At 45.3% G+C, this 20,085-nt stretch overlaps 1 protein-coding gene across 1 annotated transcript; it reads left to right on the top strand.

The window, feature by feature from the left end:
- The first annotated feature begins 744 nt into the window (after nt 1-744).
- On the top strand, nt 745-19,829 carry Dhx33 (DEAH-box helicase 33). Its single transcript, XM_032912746.1, has 12 exons — nt 745-1,072; nt 3,483-3,643; nt 4,893-5,120; nt 5,288-5,458; nt 8,876-9,061; nt 9,721-9,832; nt 10,910-11,069; nt 11,189-11,277; nt 12,151-12,278; nt 12,659-12,862; nt 15,139-15,225; nt 16,615-19,829. The coding sequence occupies exons 1-12, from the start codon at nt 811-813 to the stop codon at nt 16,921-16,923; spliced, it is 2,097 nt and encodes a 698-aa protein (XP_032768637.1). The 5' UTR covers nt 745-810; the 3' UTR covers nt 16,924-19,829.
- The last annotated feature ends 256 nt before the right edge of the window (nt 19,830-20,085 follow it).

The following is a 20,085-nucleotide window of genomic DNA, read 5'->3' as shown; positions in this document are numbered from 1 at the left end:
GGAGCGGATCCCTCGGGACCGTCATTCTATGCAGCGATGGAAAGACTGGCGGCCAGAAAGAATTCAGTTAATGAGAACCAATTTCTTGTGAGGAAATTACATGATATTAGAATCATAAAATTCACTTTTCTGCAACTTAAGATACTCACTAGTAACATTTTTTTTTCTTTTCTTTTCTTTTTTTTTTTTTTTTTTTTTCGGAGCTGGGGACCGAACCTAGGGCCTTGCGCTTGCTAGGCAAGCACTCTACCACTGAGCTAAATCCCCAACCCCACTAGTAACATTTTAAAAATTCTTTGCAGCATCAGAATGATTTTGGTTTCAGAAATTTTCACTTTCTACATTTGTAAATTGGAGCTATCTGTAGTAGGTGCCTTAAAACTTACATTGTTTAGAACAGTAAATGTTTGTGTTCCTCGTTGAATTTACAAAAATAAGTAACTTTCTTAAAACGTATATATCGTTGGAGGCCGAGATGGTACACTCAATTTTATTGGAAAGAAATTGCTTTGGCATAACGTGAGAGTCTAGGAGGGCAACGTCATTACCCAACAAGATCCTATGGAACTGCAGTTATCGTCCCCTCTTGTTACTCGGGCCATTTTTTAGGTCGCACCTCCTACCTTGCTACCCAAACCCACAACGCATGCTGGGAATTGCAGTTCCTCTCCTCAAGGCAAAAGGCGGCTGTGAGGTCATCCGTAGTCGCCCGACACGCCTGCACGTGGCGAGAAAGGGGCGGTGCGCACTTGCAGTCCACAGCTGAGCGGAGCTGTCGACGCCGATACCTCCTTCCGCGGGCCTCCCGACATGCCGGAGGAGGTGGGCCTCCCGCCCGCCAAGAGATTCCGGCCGGGCTCCTGCCCTCCCGGGAGGCGAGTAGTAATGCTGTTGACGGCCGGCAGCGGTGGCGGAGCAGGAGGAGGCCGGAGGCAGACGCCGCCCCTGGCCCAGCCTTCGGCCAGTCCCTACCGCGAGGCCCTGGAGCTGCAGCGCCGGAGTCTGCCCATCTTCCGGGCGCGGGGGCAGCTATTGGCACAGCTCCGAAACCTGGACAACGCGGTCCTCATCGGTGAGGAGTCACTTTGGTAGACCTTCCATGCTCTAGATCCCCGGCTCTGCGAGGGCAGGTTTTCTTAGGTGCTTCCCACTTTCTTTGCATTGGTTTCTTCAACAAACTTGGAAGATTTTCAGTGTCAGGTTTGGACAGGGACCTCTGGAAAGAGGCGGACAGAGTTATGCTGCTGGCGCTGACCGCAGCGTGCGAGGTAGACTCACCTTCCGAGACGAGATGTGGGGGCATATTGGAGACTCTGAGAGCCTTTGCACGGTGGACCTCACCAAGGCAGCTGCGGAGCGGGTCCCTCGGGACCGTCATTCTATCCAGCGATGGAAAGACTGGCAGCCAGAAAGAATTCGGTTAATGAGAACCAATTTCTTGTGTATGAGAAGAGCTTGGTAGAGTTCGAGGGCAGGGAGTGATTTCAAGTGGCTTTGCTACAGTGATTAAGATAGAGTGGACGAGACCGGAGTGCTGGCAGTGAGTGGAATTGAGTTTATTCTAAGGAGGGAGTGAATAGATGCACCAGCGAAGTCCCCTAATAATATGTAGACATAGGGGGTGGTGTGCACATTGGAGATGTATATAGTATTGATTACAGCTCCTACTAAGAATTTTTTTTCAAAAGAACGTATCTGGCATTGGACTGAGTAGCAGTTAGGAGGCTGAAAGAATGAAGGCAGTGGAAACAGATTTTTGCTTTGACCAACCAAAGGAAGCTAAGGAATTTGCAAATATTTGCAGATTTTGTTGAACTGAGCAGAGAGAACACTGCAGATAGAATAGAACTAATGTATCAAAAGGTCAGGAAATTTAAGGGAGGGAGGGATCCGGGCATCAGGAGTTAAAGAGGGCCCACTTGACTGTCTCAGAGGAGGCTGTCTCATTTGTAGCAGAGGAGTAGAGGGAAGTCACCTTTGAGAAGATCCAAGAGATCTGAGGGGAACAAAAGTCCCAGAGCCTCCAGCAGGCTCTTGGGGAGATGGAGACAGAAGATAGGCTGCAAAAACAGAAACAAGATGGGTTGTAGAGCTGATGCCCAGGTGAATTTCGTCCCTACATTTGTATGGCTGGCATATTTTATTTTAGCAATAGTCAGTGCCTTGGAATAGGAGTGGGAAAGATGCACAAGAAACATTGATCTAGGCCTGAGGCCATGTAGAGGGTTGAGCAGAAAAATGCAGGCTAATCAAATTCTTAGTCTGAGATCCTTGGCTGAGTCTGGAAAGGTGAGTGGTCAGAGGCAGGCTGGGAACTGGAAGAAAATGCAAGACTCATGGACCTGGAGGATGCCGGTTAAAAAGGGTAAGCCATGGCAAAGAAAGAGGTGCAGGTTTCCTGAGTTCTACTCAGGTGCTCTTAGAGGTACCAACAGACATACACAGGAAACAGCCTTCATTGAGTGCTCACTCTATGCAGTGTTCAAGCCTCTGAAGAAACCTCTGCCCTCTGGAATTAGAGGGCAAAAACACTCAAGTACTTCTGTACTGTTTAGAATGCTCAGTTCAAGAAGATAGATTTAACAGGCACTAAGGATCCCAGAGATGAGCCCCCCAATACAGCCTGGAAGGTGAGAACCTGCAGACTGACTCATCTTTAACTTGACCAGTTAGTGAGGGCAGGTAGATATTGTACCCATGATAGGGTAGACAGAGTTAGAAGGTCTGATGAGAGCAGCAAGAAGAAGCCAGAGCAAAGGGTGAGCAGTATATGAATGGACATCTTGTTATATCAGTATGTATCAAGCAGTATGACTGTCATATTTCATTTTCTGTTGTAACTATACTAGTTGACTATTATTGTACATGTTTCCAGTTTTGTTTGGAGTTTTTTTTGTTTGTTTTTTGTTTTTCATTTTGTTTCTGCTATCATGGTGCAAATTGAATGAAAACATCTTTTTTTTTCTTAGATTCTGTTTCTGCAAGTGGAATTTTGAGCCAAGCCATATAAACATCCTAAAAGCCTAGCTTATTTTTTTTTCTTTTTTCTTTTTTTTTCGGAGCTGGGGACCGAACCCAGGGCCTTGTGCTTGCTAGGCAAGTGCTCTACCACTGAGCTAAATCCCCAACCCAAGCCTAGCTTATTTTTATTGTTTGTTTGCCAATCTGTCTATTATGTAGCTCTGGCACCCTGGAACGTAGACCGAGCTGGCCTAGAACTCAAAGATCCGCCTCTCTCTTGTCTACTGTGATTGAATGCACATGTCCCCATGTCCAGCCCATTCTAAAAGTTTTTCAAACGTAATTGGGTCTCCTGGGAAACAGTGGTAGTGGCTGCTCTCCAGCAGTGTTCCTGGATACCCATTTGCCTGAGGCTTAGCAACTCAGTATCTTCTTTTGTGGTTTTGTTTCCTGACTCTGAGCTGTTTATTTAGTGAGTTTACCTTAGTCTCCTTTGAGTAAGAGTTTCTTTTCTCTCCTAGGGGAAACTGGCTCTGGGAAGACAACTCAGATCCCTCAGTACCTCTATGAAGGGGGAATTAGCCGGCAGGGCATCATCGCTGTGACCCAGCCCCGTCGAGTGGCTGCCATCTCTCTTGCCACTAGAGTCTCAGATGAGAAGAGAACTGAACTCGGGAAGCTGGTACCTCACTGTGCTATTTACTCTTGTACTTTTTAAGTAATGAGTGCCGGCTATGTTCTTGCCTTATATTTTTCTGAACAAGTGCTTTCTTGGCCTCCACCTCCCACCCACGTTGTTATGTTGACTCGGAAGTCAAGCGTAGCACAAACTGGCCTGGTACCCTGAATCCTCAAGCCTTCTGCCTTAGCCTCCGGCATGCTGGGATTGCAGGGGTGTGCCACAGTACCCAGTCGAGCAGCTTGCTTCTTTTAACTAAATAAATAAATTGCCACTGCTATTTAGACTAATCTCAGAGTTTTCAAGAGATCAGTGACTCTTAGTGCTATTAGCTTTGATTTCACAGGTATTGGCAAGTTTGGCAAATTAGATGTGGATTCTCTGGTGTTCATGTAAACACTTGCATGGTGCTAGAGGTTGAGCTCGGGGCTTCTCGCATACTAGGCAAGTGCCCTGCTAGCAAGCTAGAATGTGTTTAAGACCTCAGGCATGTGGGTGTTTTGTTTGTTAGTTTGGTTTGTTTTGTTGAGAGAGGGTCTCACTTGTATCCCTAGCTAGCATGGAACTTAATATGTACGTGGCCTTGAGTTTATGGCAGTCCTGCCTCTGCCTACAGAGCTGGGATTTCAGGCATGCAGTTACCATATCTGTCAGAAACCTCTTTTAAATCTATTATGTATATGTATGTTTTATATATTTAAATGTATATATGTATAAATATGCATTTCTTTTTTTTTTTTTTTTTGGTTCTTTTTTTCTGAGCTGGGGACCTAACCCAGGTCCTTGCGCTTCCTAGGCAAGCGCTTTCCCCCTGAGCTAAATCCCCAACCCCATAAATATGCATTTCTATAAAAATTTGTAACTTTCTTATTATATGTAGGTATATAGAATGAGTTTTGGAGCCATGTAGGAGACAGATTCATATTTGTATTATATATGAGTGTGTCACATATGGAAGTCAGAGGACAATTTGGGTGTTAGATTCACATCTCTCTGGGCTCTAGGGACTGAATTTAGATTGTCAGGCCTGCCAGGCTAGTGCTTTACCCACTGTCCCATACTGCTTGCCCTAGTTTAGTTCTTTGTGATGTTTCGTTGCAGTGTTTCTCTCTGCAGATAGACTGCACTCCTGAGGGAGCAGGCCAGAGTGCTGTAGGTCTCAGTTTACCATACTGCTGAGGACAGTGCTGATACACAGTCAACAGGTATTCAGTAAGCGCTTAATGAATAAAGGAGTCATATCTTCTCACAGGTTGGCTATACAGTGCGCTTTGAGGATGTCACCTCAGAAGATACCAGGATCAAGTTCCTGACAGATGGCATGCTTTTGCGTGAAGCAATTTCAGATTCCTTGCTTCGGAAGTATAGCTGTATCATTTTGGACGAGGCCCATGAGCGGACTATCCACACAGATGTGCTCTTTGGAGTAGTGAAGACTGCACAGAAGAGGCGAAAGGAGCTAGGGAAGCTGCCTCTCAAAGTATGTGAGCAGTGCTTAAGGACCAGGCCTTTCTTCCCAGGGTGTGTCTCCTGCCCATTCTGCTTCAGACACCTTGGTGGGAGCAACATGGGCCTCAACCATATTTTAAGCATTTATAGACAGGCTGCCCTGTACTTACTTCCCGTCTTCCTCATTCTTTTCTGTAGGTGATTGTGATGTCAGCTACCATGGATGTTGACCTGTTTTCTCAGTATTTCAATGGCGCCCCTGTCCTCTACCTTGAGGGTCGGCAGCATCCCATCCAGATCTTTTATACCAAACAGCCTCAGCAGGATTACCTGCATGCAGCTCTTGTCTCAGTCTTCCAGATCCACCAGGTATGGAGAGGGGTGAAAATTCCTGGCAAATTCTGTCTGCCCTTACAGTTAATAGTGAGACTAGTTAGCCTCTGAAAGAAAAGCCACTGAATCCAACAGCTTTGTGAATTTTATCTTCAAGGATAGGCTCATTTGAGGGCAGTAGATGAGGGCAGTAGATGAGGGCAGGTGAGGTGCTTGGCGCTGAGTCTGTAGACCTGAGTTCAGTCCTGGGGAGCCACATGGCCCAAAGAAAGAAGTGATGCACACACGATTTTCGTCTGACCTCCACACATGTCTGTCTGTCTGTCTGTCTCTCTCTCTCTCTCTCTCTCACACACACACACACACACACAAATGCTCCTTTAAAAAGGTTCATTTACTGCATCTGTTTTTGCCTCTTTTAATGGTATTTCTTATTTTCTCTGAAAAGAATATTAATAACTCAACTTTAATCAGCAGCCATCCTCCTCTAAGCCAGAAAGCTCATATGTTAGAAGAGGAATGGTTCATGTGCCTTTCTTTATATCAGAACCTGTGGGGGAAGAGTACAGTTTATATTGCAGCCCATTATGATATACAAGTATATTTTGTCTCGTCATGTAACCCAGGCTAGCTTCCAGCTTGTCTGTCCCCTTCCTGCCTAGGTTTCCTGAGTTCTGGAATTACAGATATACAGCACCACACATGTCCTGAGGTGTTCTAAAACTTTTAGATATTGCAAAATACCTTTTTATTTTATTAAAAATTTACAGTTATGTGTGAGTGATTGATCAGAGGCCGGGGAATGGTTCGGTGGGTAAGTGGCTTGTCAAAGAAGTGTGAAGACCTGAGCTTAGATCCCCAGCACTCACGTGAGAAGTGGCGATGTGCAGTGGAATCTCAGTAACTGTCAGGGAGGGAGGGGTGCAGAGCAGTGGATCCCTGAAACTAGCTGGCTGACCTAGACAGTCTGTGAGCTCGAGATTCAGTGAGAACTCCTATCTCAAAAATAAGGTGGAGAGTGTAGATAAAGATTTGATTTCTGGCCTCTAAGCATGACTCACATGAACATATGTATACAAAAAAAAAAAAAAAAAAGATTGTGAATGATTAAAATCCTATTGTTTTAGCTTGATTTGTATAGACTTTTTAATTTTATGTTAATTTCCTGAGAAAATCTAGAGGCAAACAAGTTTTATTTTAACCTCAGTATTGCTTATGTAGTTCAAAGTTTTAGAAGGCCAACAGTTGGTCTGGAATGTAGCTCAATCTATAAATAATGGCCCATCATGCTTGAAGCTTGAGTTTGATCCCAGGACTGCATAAAACTGGTATGGAGCCCTGATGGACGGTGGAGGCAGGAAGATCGAGTCCAGGGCCATCCTACCCTACGTAGTCAGTTTGAGTTCAGTCTGGGCTATTTGAGACTAGACTCAAAAAAACCAGAGGGTTTAGTTTAACAGTCTCAATTTAAAACAGCAGTGAGCCTGGTAGTGGTGGCACACGCCTTTAATCCCAGCACTTGGGAGCAAAGGCAGGTAGATCTCTGAGTTTGAGGCTAGCCTGGTCTACATAATGAGTTCCAGACCAGGTAGGGCTACATAGAGAGATCCTGTGTGCTACCCCCTCCCCCCACCCTACGAATGACTACCCCCCCCCCAAAATTCTCTATTGAAAGTAGCAGTCTGGGCAGTTTACTTATCCATATGCATGTATTGTATGTATACTCCAGTCAAGGGAGGAAAATAATACTTCGCTTGCTACTCAACAGAGAGCACACATAAACTGAGTGTGAATGTTGAAAGAATATAATCCGATAAAAAAATAATAAAAGATTATAATCTAAAAAAAAGAAAACAGCAGTCTAGCCAGGCTGATGGCTCATGTGCCAAGCAGATGTATCTCTGAGGTGTGGAGTCCCAGTTCTACCACATACTGAGTTCAAGCCGCCAAGAGTAAAGCCTAAATAGACTCAGCAGTAGCTGTGAAAGTTGCTTTTGAATTTTAGAATACCCTGCGTATGTTAGTGTTCCTTGATTCACCATTATGTGCTTATTTCTTAAAATAATAGGCCAGGAATAAGACACTCCTTCTCACACCCTCCTGTGTCCACCATCCTCCCAACATAGCAGTACCAGAATGATGGTCAAGTCCAGCATCAGTAATTACACCATTAGGAGGATACTCAGTTAGCAGCCCTCTGTCCCCTCCTGGACTGGTCAGTTTGGGCAAGCCCTCAGTGATACATGATGCACTGTGTTTGTCATGAATGTGTTGTGTGCAGTCTGTCTCTCCGGTCATTTGTGCTCCCGTCCACGTGGAGCAGTTGCTTTGCAGACGTCCTCCCACTGTTGTGCACCTTGCCCATGCTAGACCCACGCTAGACCATGCTAGACCAGTGCTCCGCCCTGAGCCACAGCCTCCGTCCACATTTCTTGTCACTCTTCTCCTTAGCAGCTGTCCCCTAACCACCCCTCCCCCATGTCTTCCACCTTTCAAAAATGAGTTGAACCTGCTTGTCTCATCTTTGTCATTTTAAGACAGTGATTTCTTTTTTCCTTCTAAGGGATGGAAACAGTTATTTTTACTGTCAATTCGGTAATGTTTGAAAGAGAAGAAAAAGCCAGTCTGCGTCTTTGAACTGCCAAAAGCCAACTTCAGAAGAGAAATTTTTTTAGAATTTTATTTTAAAATTTTATTGTGGAGGGGGACTGTATGTGCAAATGTGTGCATGATATGTGTTGGAGGAAGGGCAAAGCACATATAGAGTTGGTTTTCTATTCCCACCTTTACATGGGTCCCTGGGCTCAAATTCAGGTGACCAGCAAGTGCCCTTAGCCCTGCACCTGCTCACAGTTCAGTGAGAGATCCTGCCTCAGGCAGACAGGTAAAGGAGGTCACCTGGTGTCTTCGTCTGGCCACGTGAGCACAGATACATAAACACACTCCATGTACACACCACACTCACAAGAAAAAGAAGGGAAAGAACCTCTTTAGAAGTTCTTTGCACTTATTTTGTCATTGCATGTATGGTAGGGTGTAGTGCTCCAGTCACAGCCTGTGTTTAGGCCAGAGAACAACATGAGGGAGTCGTTTCCTTCCCTCCACCATGTGGGTCCTGGGAACAGACTCAGGCCAGCAGCCCTGGCTGCAAGTGCCTTTTCTTTTCCCCTGAGCCATCTCACCAACCTAAAAGAGTTTTATACAGAAATTTCCTTACCTCTGATTGGACTTTCATTGTATTGTCTCACAAAAGGAGTTTCCCTTCAAAACTTCCTTACCTGGTTTCTGATCGTAGCTGGCTGACTCTCATGTTAGCAGCTCTGTGCATTGCTGGTAAGGATCTTTTGCCGGGGGCTACCACTGTCAGACTTGCTTCATCTTCGTAACTAAAAAGTGGGACAGAAAATAAAAGCTCTCTTGGAAATATCACCATCATAAATATTCTCTCTCTAGGAAGCCCCCTCCTCTCAGGACATCCTGGTCTTCCTCACTGGTCAGGAGGAGATCGAAGCAATGAGCAAGACCTGCCGAGACATTGCAAAGCACCTCCCAGACGGCTGCCCTTCCATGCTCGTCCTTCCTCTGTACGCCTCCCTGCCCTATTCACAGCAGCTTCGAGTCTTTCAAGGAGCCCCAAAGGTGAGCGTGCCACCTTTCTGCCAGCCATATTGCTGGGCATCAAGTCAGATCTGTCCGTGTGTACTGTGATCCGAGAAGGTGGAAAGAGGAGTACTCCGGTACCAGGTCAGCTGAGAGGGAGAGCTGACCTGTGGGGAGGGGAACAGTTGTCAGGCTGACAGAGAGCATAAAGGTATAGAGGCTGAAAGGTAAGTGAGTGGCTCCTCTGGGCGCTGCTGTAAACTCATTGCCCATAAGCCATCTGGTGTGTGCCAGACACAGTGCTGACACTCACACAGGTCACTGTCATCCTCATGGAATGCTGTGAGAGACTCTGGAGTCCCCAAGAAGAGAGGTGGGGATTGCTTAAGGCACACAATAAGATCCTGGTAGGGCCAGGATTCCAACTCCTATGTCTCTGCTTGCCTTGAGTCTTTAGCATGTTTGAATATATCTCATTGCCTCAAATTAACCTTCAGGACCTCAGTGAAAGGACCAGTGTCCCCCCTTTCCCTTTGTCCCTTACCAAGTATAAGAACTGAAATTAATATGACTACTATTAACAATGAAGTCACCTTTTCTTGATCATAAGTAAGTTGTGGAAATGCATGGTGAGAATGTTTTCAACTTCTGAATCATGTGTGTGTCATATGGCTTTTTCGTTTTCTTCCTCCTTTTAGGGCTATCGCAAAGTGATCATTTCAACCAACATCGCTGAGACCTCCATAACCATTACAGGAATAAAATACGTAGTTGACACAGGCATGGTTAAAGCAAAGAAGTATAACCCTGGTGAGAAACTGGAGCTCATGAATGTCTCCTGTACACAGAGCAGTGGTTAGAACTGTAACCCCATTTCCTCCCAAGTAGACATTTCATGTTTATGAGGAGCTGAGATTCGAATGACAAGAACAGTTCCAACCCATGTCCATAAAGGAGACCTAATGAGGTAGGAAGTCAAGAAGGAAGACCTCAGGTGTAGAGAACCTGAGAAGGACAGATCAGAGCTTGTACTGAGATCTGAAAGCCCACTGGGAGAGAAAGGTGGGCGAAACCCAGGGACAGCCTGGCACCAGTCACAGACTCTTGAAGGGACACTGTAATGTGGCTTGTGTGGACTTTGAGGTTTCCCAGAAAGGAGACAGTGCTCTGGGCTGGAGTAGCAAGCATAGAGGGGAAGCACTGGCTGTCTCCTGCAAGTGTCAACTTGTTCTGATTCATACCTTGCTTTATTCTACAGAGGAATTGGGGCGCTGCAATTATTAAAGCTACCCAATATTTAATTGGCATCTTCTACTAAACACTGGAGGGGTCAGCTTTCACACAACGTCCTGGTGACAAAGTGTGGGTCTCTAGTTCCTGGCACAAAATATTCCCATTCTTGAGAGAATTGATGTCTTTTCCTTCCAGGAAATAAATGTCACATGATCTGTTTTCTTATAGAACTGGGAGGAAGGATAAAGAGCCCTGTCATAGTTGATTGATATATGACCAGCCCTTTCATTTAGCTAGAAACTCTCTCAGCACCAAAATCTCCAAGAAACCCTCAGAGCCAGGCAGCAGGGATAGGTGGCCACCCCGTGATGTAAGCCTAGACTTCCAGAGCCGTTCTTCTGCTCCCTCACTTGCAGAGCGTGTTGTGATGTTTCCTAACGTTTCACACAGGGCTCATTGCTGAGTTTAATTTCACCACGAGATTTAAAATGGCTGAGCAACCCGGGTTTGTGCTTTCTCATTTAGCATCAAGTTTTCCTGGCCCCCTGTGTTGCAGAAGCACTCTGGTACTCAGCATCATTTCTTCTTGCCAGCATTCTAGAAAGAGTGTGCTTCTGTGAGAAGCACAGCACTCATGGCCCTTTCTCCCTGCAGACAGTGGTCTTGAGGTACTCGCTGTGCAGCGAGTGTCAAAGACCCAGGCCTGGCAGCGCACAGGCCGGGCTGGACGGGAGGACAGCGGCATCTGCTACCGGCTCTACACTGAGGACGAGTTTGACAAGTTTGAGAAGATGGCAGCGCCAGAGATCCAGAGGTAGGTCCAGGTTGACCTGCTCCTGTTCTCGGGCCGCAGCTTTCACTGGTGCTCTCTGGGAGGAGTCGTGACTCAGTGGGGTGAGGACAGACGAATGGCTCTCATTTCTTTCCTCACAGATGTAACCTGGCAAGTGTGATGCTTCAGCTCCTGGCAATGAAAGTCCCAAATGTGCTCACCTTTGACTTCATGTCCAAACCATCTCCAGGTAAACAGGCAGGCAGACAGGCAGACAATGCAGAGGAGTTCTTACCCCAGAAAAAGTACCTCAAGCAAAAAAAAAAAAAAAAAGCATTTTGATGCTGTTGTCTTGCTGTTTGATGTCATTTGTCATGCAATGTAGGTTCCGTGTTACAGTACCTGTGCAGGGACCAGGGACATTATCAGGCGTCATGGATGTTCCTGGAGCCCAGCAAAAGGGCAACGAGATCTGATCTCTTTGCATTAAACTGGGGTTTGACTGGCCCCTGCCCTTCGTTGGTAATCCGTCCTGGAGGGAGAGCTTTTAAGAACTGATACTAAGTCGTGGCAGCTTGCACTGGACCTTGGTCACCCTGCCATGTCCCTCTTCTTGAAGGAGACTCAGTTGTTAGACTGTCAATAGGTGCCCCAGGTCCCACTCTGAACCTCAGCTCAGTTCTTCTCTCAAAGAGACGTTTTGTGGTGCATTTTCTGTGCATGTGGAAATGTGAAAATCTTTAAAACTACGAACTGCACACAGGGCGCACTGTTCTACACCTCTTTTATTTTATTTTATTTTTTTTTTATTTTGAAATTCCTAGAAAGGGATAATAAAAAGTATAATGGTACTGTAGCCAACATCTGATGCTACCCACACCGTGGAAGCCAAGCCCTGGACCTCTGCCTCGCTATTTGCCCACCCAACCCCTATCCCCCCTCCCCGGAAACTGCTGGCCCATGACTACTGTATACATGTTTTGCTATTCAGTGTGTCACTAGGCCTAGAACAGTATGAGGACGGTGGGCGGTCCTGGTGTGTGTGGAGTCAGAAGCACTCAGCTGGCTGCATCTTCTTCCTGCTGTGGACTTCTGGCTCCTCTTTATGTCTCTGTCTTCGTAGATCACATTGAGGCGGCCATTGCCCAACTGGACCTGTTAGGTGCTCTTGAACATAAGGATGACCAGCTTGCCCTGACTCCAATCGGAAGAAAGATGGCAGCATTTCCTTTAGAACCAAAATTTGCCAAAGTAAATGACCCCTCCTCCTCATTGCCTTTTCTCTGCCTTACAGGTTAGGACATGCCTAAGCCCAGTGCTCCTGAGCTAACCTCACTTGCTAACTGCACATCGACACTCCTTTGTGCTGTGCATGAGACTCAGACCCCTGCTCTGTACGGTGCTGATCTGTGTAGTGAGTGAGATTCAGGCATCAGTCACAACCCTACCCACAAAGATTCGGAGTCCTGTGGGGATGGCATCTTTCTGTTTTACAAAGACGTGAAAGGCATTGACACAGCATTATGGTCTTAAAGCCACCACACTCTTTTAAGGGAAGCTAAAAGAGTGTACAGAAACACTCTTCAGAAGGTAGGAAACTTGACTCATGCATTTTACATTTGACTTTCCAGACTATCCTCCTGTCCTCCAAATTCCACTGTACAGAAGAGATTCTGACCATAGTCTCCCTGCTGTCTGTAGACAGTGTCCTTTACAACCCTCCTGCCCGGAGAGATGAGGTGCAGAGTGTCCGGAAGAAATTCATATCCAGTGAGGGGGATCATATCACCCTGCTCAATATCTATCGGACCTTCAAAAACATAGGTGGGAATAAGGTGGCGTGCTCTCTCTCTCTCTCTCTCTCTCTCTCTCTCTCTCTCTCTCTCTCTCTCTCTCTCACACACACACACACACACACACACACACACGTGTAAGTGCTGGGACATCGCTAGAAATGTTATTTCAGGTGTTTGTTCTGCTTGTGTTTAATAGACTCTGTGGACAGGTTAGTTGAGTAATTAAAGACTATCTTAGCCACTAGAATTAACCCGTTTTTTTGGAGGAGGGGGAAAGGGTACAAGGACTCTCATGTCCCTGGCTGGCCTGGAGGTTGGCCTTGAATGAACAGATACCCACCTGCCCCTGCCTCCCCAGTACTGCAACTAAAGGCAGGTGCCAGTACCAGCTACAGCCCATTTTTCATTACTGTAAAGAAATACTTGAGGAAGGTCATTTTTTAAAGAAAAGAGATTTCTTTTATCTCATGTTCTAGACTGGTAAGACTTAGAGGTCTTATCTGATGCTTTAAGGTAGAACAGAGCATCACACGGCAAGAGAAAGGCAGTGTGTATATCCGTGTGTCTGGACCGATGGGAATTCAGTTATAGGCTCTATCTTTTGGTCTTATTTAACCTAGTCATTTTCCAGATGTCATTTTAAAATTGGGGTGTGTGTGCATTGCGCACACACATGCCTTTTTGAGTATCTAGGCACCACATGCTTGCTGTTTTTTTGGGTTTTTTGTTTTTTGTTTTTTTAAGAGAACAGAAGAAAGTGTCATATTCTCAGGGATGGTTGTAAGCTACTATATGAGTGCTAAAAGTTGGGCATGGTCCTTTGGTAAAGCAGGCTGAGTTAACCCTTGATCTGTCTCTCAAGTCCCTAAGTTTTTAAAGTTTGTTGTGTCTTTTAAATGGATTCTCACTGTGTAACTCAAAGGCATGGAACTTCCTATATAGGCTGAATTTCCTATGTATGCTTAGTCCTATCAACCCTAGGATTAAAGGCGTGTGCGACTATGCCTAGCTATTTATTTTTAGGGGAGTTGGTTTGGTTTGATCAAACGGAGTTTCTCTGTGTAGCCCTGGCTGTCTTTGTAAGCCAAGCTGGCCTCAAACTGACAGAGGTCTACCACCCAGCTTGTTTCGTTTTATGAGACAAGATCTCACTATGTGGCCCCGGCTGTCCTGAATACACTGTGTCGATCAAGGTGGCCTCAAACTCAGATCTGCCTGAAGTGCTAAGATTAAAGCTCTGAGGGAGGACGGAGCATATATATGGAGGTCAGTGGACAGTTTCCCTTCTTGCTTTCCACTATGTGTATTCCAGGGCTTGAACTTGGGTCATGAACCTTGTGGCAAGCCCTTTATTCGAAAACCATCTTACTGGCCCACAAGTATCATGATTGAATTGTTTCCACTGAGTGTTTTGCAATAGGGATTCACTAAAGCTTTGGAGAGGATTCAAACCATATAAGATGGTTTGCTTTCTTACCTGCTCAATTTTTATTCTGGTTTTTGATAAGATATTTCAGTTCCTTATACTAAAATGGAAAATGGGAATATATCCTCTCTTTGTTAATAAATCTATAATTGTGCCTTAGTGTGCATTTTTTTAAAAGGTGCCCTACAGTTTTAGCATTTAGCAATTTTAGCATTTAACTTTGCTATATTTACCTTAGTTTGTTTATGTTTACACTTTGTATGGGTGTGCATGGGTGTGTGTGTGCATGGGTGTGTGCACACACATACACAGATGTGCCTCATGGTACCTATAGAGATCAGAGGACAACTTGTAGGAGTTGGTTCTTTCCTTCCATGATATGGGTGCATGAGGTTTAATTCAGGTATTCAGATTTGGCTAAAAGCATCTACCAGCTGAGCCATCTCAACGGCCCTCAATTTATATTTAAATGAACAAGAAAAGGTGCAGTAAAAAGTTCTGAGTCCTTCCTTAATGCACTGTTCTGCCCTTGGTGTGTGTGTTCGGTTGACAGGATGCCACTCGTTTGTCTTTAAAGCAGGGTCTTGCTTATATATGTAGCGGGGTTGACCTCGGACTCTAGAGGTCCATGTTCTTTATGGGTATGGTGGTGCGTGCATCTCAGCCCATAGCTTTTCATGGTGACCCTAGGACAAGAATCTTTGTTTTATTTTCCTTTAAATAATTCATATTTCTTCTACTTCATACTTGTCAGTATGAAGTATGTTCCTATATTCCTTTTGACACTGGTATTAGCCTCTGAATTCAGCTCTGCCATCAGGTTTCGGTATGTGCATGTGTCCTCTGCTTAGACAGGAGAGCATTAAGATTCATTTCCTTTTTTATACAGGACTGGTGCAAAGAGAATTTTGTCAACAGCAAGAACATGCTGCTAGTAGCTGAAGTCAGAGCTCAGCTGAGGGACATCTGCTTAAAGGTAGTACCTCCCTTTCAAGGAACAGTTTTTATTTTATTGTGGGGTTCTTGAATTGCTTGTTACCAGTGGTATAAAAATTCCAGTTGTAGAAAAACTTTAAATACATAAGAATATAAAAGTTACTCATAATTCTACTTTCTCTCTCCCTCACAATTATGGTTTATTCATAAAAATCCATTGTAGTTTAAGTTTTTTGGTTTTTTTGTTTTGTTTTGTTTTCTCTCCCCATTCTCAATTCCCATCTCACCCTAGCACTGTTGATTGAACCCACTCGGCAACATTCTTCCACTGAGCCATTTAACTTGTCTTTTACATAGTTTACATTGTATCAGTGATTTACATTCCTTTTCTGGGGGTGGTGCTAGGCGGGAACCTTGGACCTCTTGCATAAGTTTTAGAAACTTTATAACTATTTTCTGGTTTAAAAAAAAAAACTTGCCAGGAGGTAGTGGTGTATGCCTTTAATCCTAGTATTTGGGAAGCAGAGACAGGAAGATCTCTGAGTTCAAGGCCAGCCAGGGCTACACAAAAAAAAACCTTGTCTGTAAAAAACAAAGGGCAGGGGTAGAGGAGAAAGATAAAATGAGCAATCGGAAGGCACCAGGGTCTTATGTAATAGCTTCACTGTGTACTTGAAACTTGGAGGCTGCCCAGTGTGTGGGGTGAGGAGAAAGGAATCTCTGCCCCTGTCTTTCCTGTATTTGTGCTGGACGAGTGTCCCATGTCTGCTGAAGGTGTCTTCATGTGAGTGGCTCCCCTTTTTATGTTCAGATGCCTCTGCCAGCTGCACCCAGCTTTGCAGTGTCTGGGCCAGCAGCTTCTCCGCCTTGCAGGGTCTCTGTAGTTTATACACCCAGAATGGCTGCTTTTCTATCGAGGGAGCTTGTCTTGAGTGTGTTGTGAGGAGGGGGAAGGCAGCTCTGCACTGTGATCTCCAGTCTCTATGCTTTCAAATCCCACCAAGTCTTCAACTCTCTGGGGGAGGGCTGCAGCTGTGGGTGTGAAGAGACTGTCGGAGTCCCCGTCAGTGAGCTCATGGCAGGTGAGTGGCTCCACAGGTCCATCCACCCAGCGGCGTCAGCTGGGTGGTTTTATCTCAGGAAATTGCTACGCAAGACACCCAACCTGTATATAGCGTGTAGCCTATGTGGATATCGCTCCCATTCTCAACTGTCCTAGGCTAACATTTTCCTGCTTTGTTTAGTTTTTATTTCAGTCTATCCTCCCTCATCCAGGTCCTCATCCTTTACCCAGGCTGCTGCCTAAGGCATCCAAAAAGACATCCTTGGAAACCAATCAGATCTCACTGTTGGCTGCACGTTAGCATGCAGTGTGCAATGCTGGGGAGAATTAATGTTTGAGATCTTTCCTGTCTTTCTTCTAAAACAGATGTCAATGCCAATCATGTCATCTCGAGGAGACATGGAGAGTGTCCGCCGTTGCCTGGCTCACAGCCTCTTTATGAGTACTGCTGAACTCCAGCCAGATGGCACCTATGCCACCACAGACACACATCAGCCAGTGGCCATCCACCCATCATCTGTCCTCTTCCACTGCAAGCCTGCCTGCGTGGTATACACTTCACTGCTCTACACCAACAAATGCTACATGCGTGACCTGTGTGTTGTGGATGCCGAGTGGCTGTACGAGGCTGCCCCTGACTACTTCAGGAGGAAGCTGAGAACGGCCAGAAACTGAGCCATCCCAGTTGGGCCTGGAGCTTAGATCACAGCTGTCTTCCAAACACACTCAGAAGCTTGCAGCCAGACTCTCAACTTCAGGAGCCTAACAGTACTGATGAGGCCTCTCAGACTCAGCCATGCAGACATGGTCCTACTTAGACCATGAGAAACTGTGCTGCGCTTCAGGTTTGACTATGCAGTTTTGGGTGACTGAATTAACATCCGAGCCTCAGTTTCCTCATATGCCAGAGAGGGATAAGACTTACAAGTTCAGAGTAATGAAGTTTAGAGAAAATGAACAGAGTATTACCCAGAGATTTGCCAGGTACAAGATAAGACAATCAGTGACTTGTAAGCCATTGTGCTTTGTGATACTAATTAGGTACAGCACAGTCCCTTGAGCTCTTGTGGCTGGGGGAGGAGTCATAGGAGATCCAATTTGTTGAAATGTTTCTCCCCCCTTCTTACTCCTTCCCCTGTGGATCCCAGGGCCTCCTGCATGCTATGCAAAACACTTTGCCTCTGAGCCAGTCCCCAGCCCCTACTTCTACTTTAATCCTACCTGTGTGTCTTTTAAATAGAAAATGGGAATATTGCTCCCACAGACAGTAAGGTATATTCTGACCTGTGGCTCAGGTGTAGCACATTCTCTTGTCAGTCTCCAAGCAGAGACCAGCAAGGAGTTCGTTGGTTGGTCCCCAGGGCCTCTGGTTGCACATTCCCGGCAGCGCTTTCAGGAGACTAGCAGGTTTCCTGAAACTGGGAAGCCACCTTTGCAGTGCAGTGGCCTTTTGAAGCCCTGTGGCAATTTTCTCTTTAACTGAGCACCTGCGAATGTGTGCATGAGGGAAGAGTCACACCTATTTCAAGTCTGTCCGAGTCACAGCTTCTAGATGGGAAGGAGGGAGGAGACAGGTGCTTCATGGCTCCGAAGCCGGAGCATCAGTTTGTCCTTCCTCCTACACCTAGTCTTAGTTTTGGTGGTTGGTTAGTTGGTTGTAAACTACTTGAGACAGGGTTTCTCCGTGTAGCCCTGCCTGTCCTGAAACTCACTCTATAGACCACACTGGCCTCAAGCCCAGAGATCTGCCTGCCTTTTACTCCCAAGTGCTGGGATTAAAGGCGTGCACTACCCCTGGCCAGTCTTTGTGTTTTTGATCTCATTAATTTTCAGTGGTCTGTCTTCTTTGCGAAGACCTGGGGACAATTAGCTTTGCTACTTCCTACCCAGTCACCACTCTCGAACCTTTGTTTTCTCCATTTGTTAGAGGGAATAAGAAAAGCCTCTACATCCTTTTCCCAATTGGAAAATATTCCTCTTAGCTGATTATCAGGAGCAAACATTCCCCGGTATGGTGGTACATACCTATAATCCCAGCTGAGATGGGAGGGCTGCAAGTTCTAGGCCAGCCTGGGCTAGGCCTTGTATCTAAGTAAAGGAAGCTGGGAAGCACACTTTCACAGAGAATGTTTGAACCTGGGGGTTTGGGGGGTGCAGTTAGCCCTTTTATTGTGCTTAATTGATCCAAACACATCTGTACTACTAGGATTTTCTCATTTATACAATGAATTGTACTGTTTATAAGCAATGGGCCAAACTACCTTCAAGGCACTTCAAAGACAGTGGCCACTTTCTTCACTGGGTCCAACAAGCTCTTTCCAGAGAGCGTAGCCTGACTGGGCACTTCCATTGCCAGGATCTCATTGGTCCACAGCTGTGTCTGTTGAGTCTGGTCTAGGCTTTATTACAACCCTAGCCATGGTTAGTCAAGCTTTTAGCCAGGACTTAGGGTTGTCTGAGTACTTGCGACTATTTCTTTGATAAAATGGTCACATTATCAACTGTCTGAAATGCTCTCCAGAATGTGTTTTCTTTTTAAGTGTATTTTTGTATTTATGCAAGGTTTATTTAACCTTGCTTGGCAAGAGGAACTTTTGTATTTTTAATAGAGCACTCATTATGCTAATTAAAGAAAACAAGGAGTAGGTAATCTATTCCTCAGCAATGGACAGTTTCTGTTCCTTAGTAAACTAAGAGGTGTTTTCTGGGTTAAAGGAAACGTAGATTGCAGTGGCTGGTTCCAGAGGAGGCCTAGGACCTTAACCTGGAGGGACTGCTGCAGAGAGGACTGGGACTCCCCAGAAAAAGGAGTGAAGGATACGGTTTCTACATAACTAATGTATCTGTACAGAAATCTGTTTATCACTCAAACATTGTGGGAGAATTTTAATAGAGTATTTAGTTTTTTATTAAGCTTTTTAAAAAATTACCTTTCAACACAGTTGCTCAGGGATTACATCAGGTGGGAACCCCATTCTGACTCCACAGATCACTACAAAGAAGTTAATGCTTATCCTAAGCCGAAGGGACAGCACTCTTCAAGCTTTCTTCAGAAAGTGAAATGTTTGGTGATTTTACTACAGTACAACCCTAAGCTTCTTTTCCAATTGGCAAACTTTCCAACCTGAAGACTCCAGTCTGCACAGAATAGCCTCCAACAAGCAGTTGGACTTCAGTTAGCAGCCCTGCGTCCTGCCGGTGTTTATCTTCTCTGTAACCATGGCCACGACACCCAGGACAACAGTTTCATTACCAGTCCCCTGTGAGAACCTTTGCTCTCTTGTAACAGAATTCCAAAACAGAACAAAATATTTACTGTGACACAGTCCTTGTCTGCAGCTACCTACCAGGATCTGTTTGGAACTGTGGCCATGCATCTAAGATGCCATTCCTTGAGCACATAAGCTAGACTATACCTGTGAGGAAACAATTTTATATCGATTGCTGTAGTGTAGAAAAATAAGAAGTGGATTTGGACTTGCACTCTATTCTCTCTGATCTCAAACATAAGAAACAGTTCTTGTATATAATGCTCAAAAATTGCTTTTGACTATCAAGTCCATAAAAACCTGAATCTTGTACACGATCTGTGTGGCCTCTTATTTTGGGCCTCCTTTCCCTTATTTAAAGAATGCTGTTTAGAATATTAAACAGTAGTTTTATTGCCATTCATTCAGTAAGACTCGGTATCCAGCATTTGCTTTTGGTGTTTTGAGAGGTCTTTTTATGTAACCCTGGCTGTTCTGGAACATGCTGTGTAGACCAGGCTGACCTTAAACTCGGTTGTTTTCCTCTACCTCCCAGATGCTAGGACTAGAGTGCATGAGCAGGGTTTTT

Source organism: Rattus rattus, chromosome 9, assembly GCF_011064425.1.
Source record: "Rattus rattus isolate New Zealand chromosome 9, Rrattus_CSIRO_v1, whole genome shotgun sequence".
NCBI lineage: Eukaryota > Metazoa > Chordata > Mammalia > Rodentia > Muridae > Rattus > Rattus rattus.
Note: the sequence above shows the minus strand (reverse complement) of the source record. Positions and strands in the feature narration are given on the sequence as shown.

Excerpts from the sequence above, each read along its gene's own strand:
- Dhx33 (XM_032912746.1), top strand. The coding sequence starts at position 811 with ATGCCGGAGGAGGTGGGCCTCCCGCCCGCCAAGAGATTCCGGCCGGGC. Across the intron at positions 9,062-9,720 it reads TCTTTCAAGGAGCCCCAAAG|GGCTATCGCAAAGTGATCAT; the intron begins GTGAGCGTGCCA and ends TCCTCCTTTTAG. Across the intron at positions 11,278-12,150 it reads CATGTCCAAACCATCTCCAG|ATCACATTGAGGCGGCCATT; the intron begins GTAAACAGGCAG and ends CTGTCTTCGTAG.